The sequence below is a fragment of the Cryptomeria japonica genome, chromosome 9 (genome assembly GCF_030272615.1).
Source record: "Cryptomeria japonica chromosome 9, Sugi_1.0, whole genome shotgun sequence".
NCBI classification, from domain to species: domain Eukaryota; kingdom Viridiplantae; phylum Streptophyta; class Pinopsida; order Cupressales; family Cupressaceae; genus Cryptomeria; species Cryptomeria japonica.
In genome coordinates this window covers 442710416-442712316 of record NC_081413.1, presented here as the reverse complement: position 1 = coordinate 442712316, position 1901 = coordinate 442710416, and the positions used below count along the sequence as shown (strand labels likewise).

Here is a 1901-nt window from a genome sequence, read left to right as displayed (position 1 = left end):
CCATATTTAAAAAAATATGATAACCAATTAACTATTAATTATATTTGTCAAAGATTTGCAATTTTATAGTTTATACATTTTAATATGTATGGATGAACATTTGTACGCTCAGTTAAAATGAACATTGCCACTTATCCTAAGAAATATTATAGAATTGATTGCATCTCAAATAAAAACAAAATTTTGTCACTTTCTTTAATATTTACTTTATTCTCTATTTTCAGAATTATTTAATGCATTTACATCTATTGTTTGTACATATCTTATTTGTACAATTTCTTACGAATCTTTAGATTCACGCAAAATTTATATTCTTCTGAAATAAAGTCTTACTCATTAAAGATGAGATTTAACATAACAGATTTTATATTTCCTCAAATATTTGCTACGAAAAAGGCAGAGTCAGATTATATTATTTTGTCTGTCAGATAACGTTCTAATCGCCGAGCTCATGAAAGGTTTTGTTAACTCGTATGATTTCAAATCAGAAGCTTTACAATTACCTCTGATAATTTAAATACTGCCAGAAAACCACTAGATCTCTCCAGATAAAAATCCCTACGAATCCACTCGTACTTACCATAGTCCTGAAAGATTTCATACAATGTAAATATATTCTATGCAGCTAACATTCATTTATTTCAGTAAACATGAGCATAATTGAGCGATTTTTTTTCCAATTGTAATGCTTGTTTTTTGGTGATAGTTGACTCTCAGGTGTACACACAAACAGTATTGAAAGAAATCAGGAAAAGAGTGGTTCGGAACAGGATATATTGAGAAGAAAAGATTATGAGCAGTGTGTGGTGAAGGAAGAAAAGTCGAATGTAGAGCAGCAAGAGAGGAAGAGGCGTTACAGAGGAGTGAGAGAGAGACCCTGGGGCAAATGGGCTGCAGAAATCAGAGACCCTAACAAAAGAGTTCGTGTTTGGCTCGGCACTTTCTCCACACCAGAAGATGCAGCCAAAGCCTACGACGATGCTGCTTTGAAATTCAGGGGCAGGAGAGCCAAACTGAACTTTCCAGAGGAAGCCTCCCTCTGTGTGAATTCAAATCAGAAAAATGTTGAGAATGGTAGCAGTATGAATAATCCAAGATTAACAGATTCCTTTTTGCCACCAACTCATGAAATGCCAGGCTTGCCGCGGGTCGCCGCTAATTCTGACTTGCTTTATTCCGCACCATGTTTGTCTGAATTCGCCGACATTTGGGAGAATATACAAGTAGTCAATAATGATGGCTACCTGCCTTATGATGTTTGTCAGCGGTATTCTGGATTTACAAGGCAGCAGCGACGCCAGCTGGCTGCATTGTCCATCAAAAGTTAGGGCATGAGCAATTTATTAGGTGAATTGTAATTTGTTTCAACCAAGTCTGGGTTTTAGATCTGCAAATGGAGGTGGAATTTTGAGTGAGTATCAGGTCAGCGCATTTATCATGATCTAGTTTTATTGAATTAATCAATGCGAAATGAAATGAGAAATGGTACTTGTTGATTCTTCAAAATAAATCTATATATTATAGGAAATTTAATATTTATTTTTGAAGAGAGAAAAATATTTCAAATTATTATATGATGGAATATAATAAATTGTTATAGATTGATTTAAAATAAATTTAAAATATAATGTAAATAGAATTTCATTTAATATTTTATCTAATTATTTTAACACTGATTCAACTTTTTCAAAAATATTTTTTTTAAATTATTTTTAATAGTGACAAAACATTTACCAATCAACTTCTAATAATGATCCTCACCTGTTTTCGGAACAATATCTTATTATTTAGCAATATTGCAGTCAATTTGAATCTAGATATTATAGTCCATTGATCTCAATCTACATATGATAGCATTTTCCATTGTATATCCCATAATTTAAAGTTAATGCTATTAATTT

General features: G+C 32.0%; 1 protein-coding gene across 1 annotated transcript; it reads left to right on the top strand.

The window, feature by feature from the left end:
* Positions 1-710: 710 nt before the first annotated feature.
* On the top strand, positions 711-1388 carry LOC131037942 (ethylene-responsive transcription factor ERF112-like; the record flags this gene model as incomplete). Its single annotated transcript, XM_057970208.1, has 1 exon — positions 711-1388. A coding segment is annotated over one exon (618 nt), but the record flags the coding sequence as incomplete, so codon positions are not given.
* Between the last annotated feature and the right edge of the window lie 513 nt (positions 1389-1901).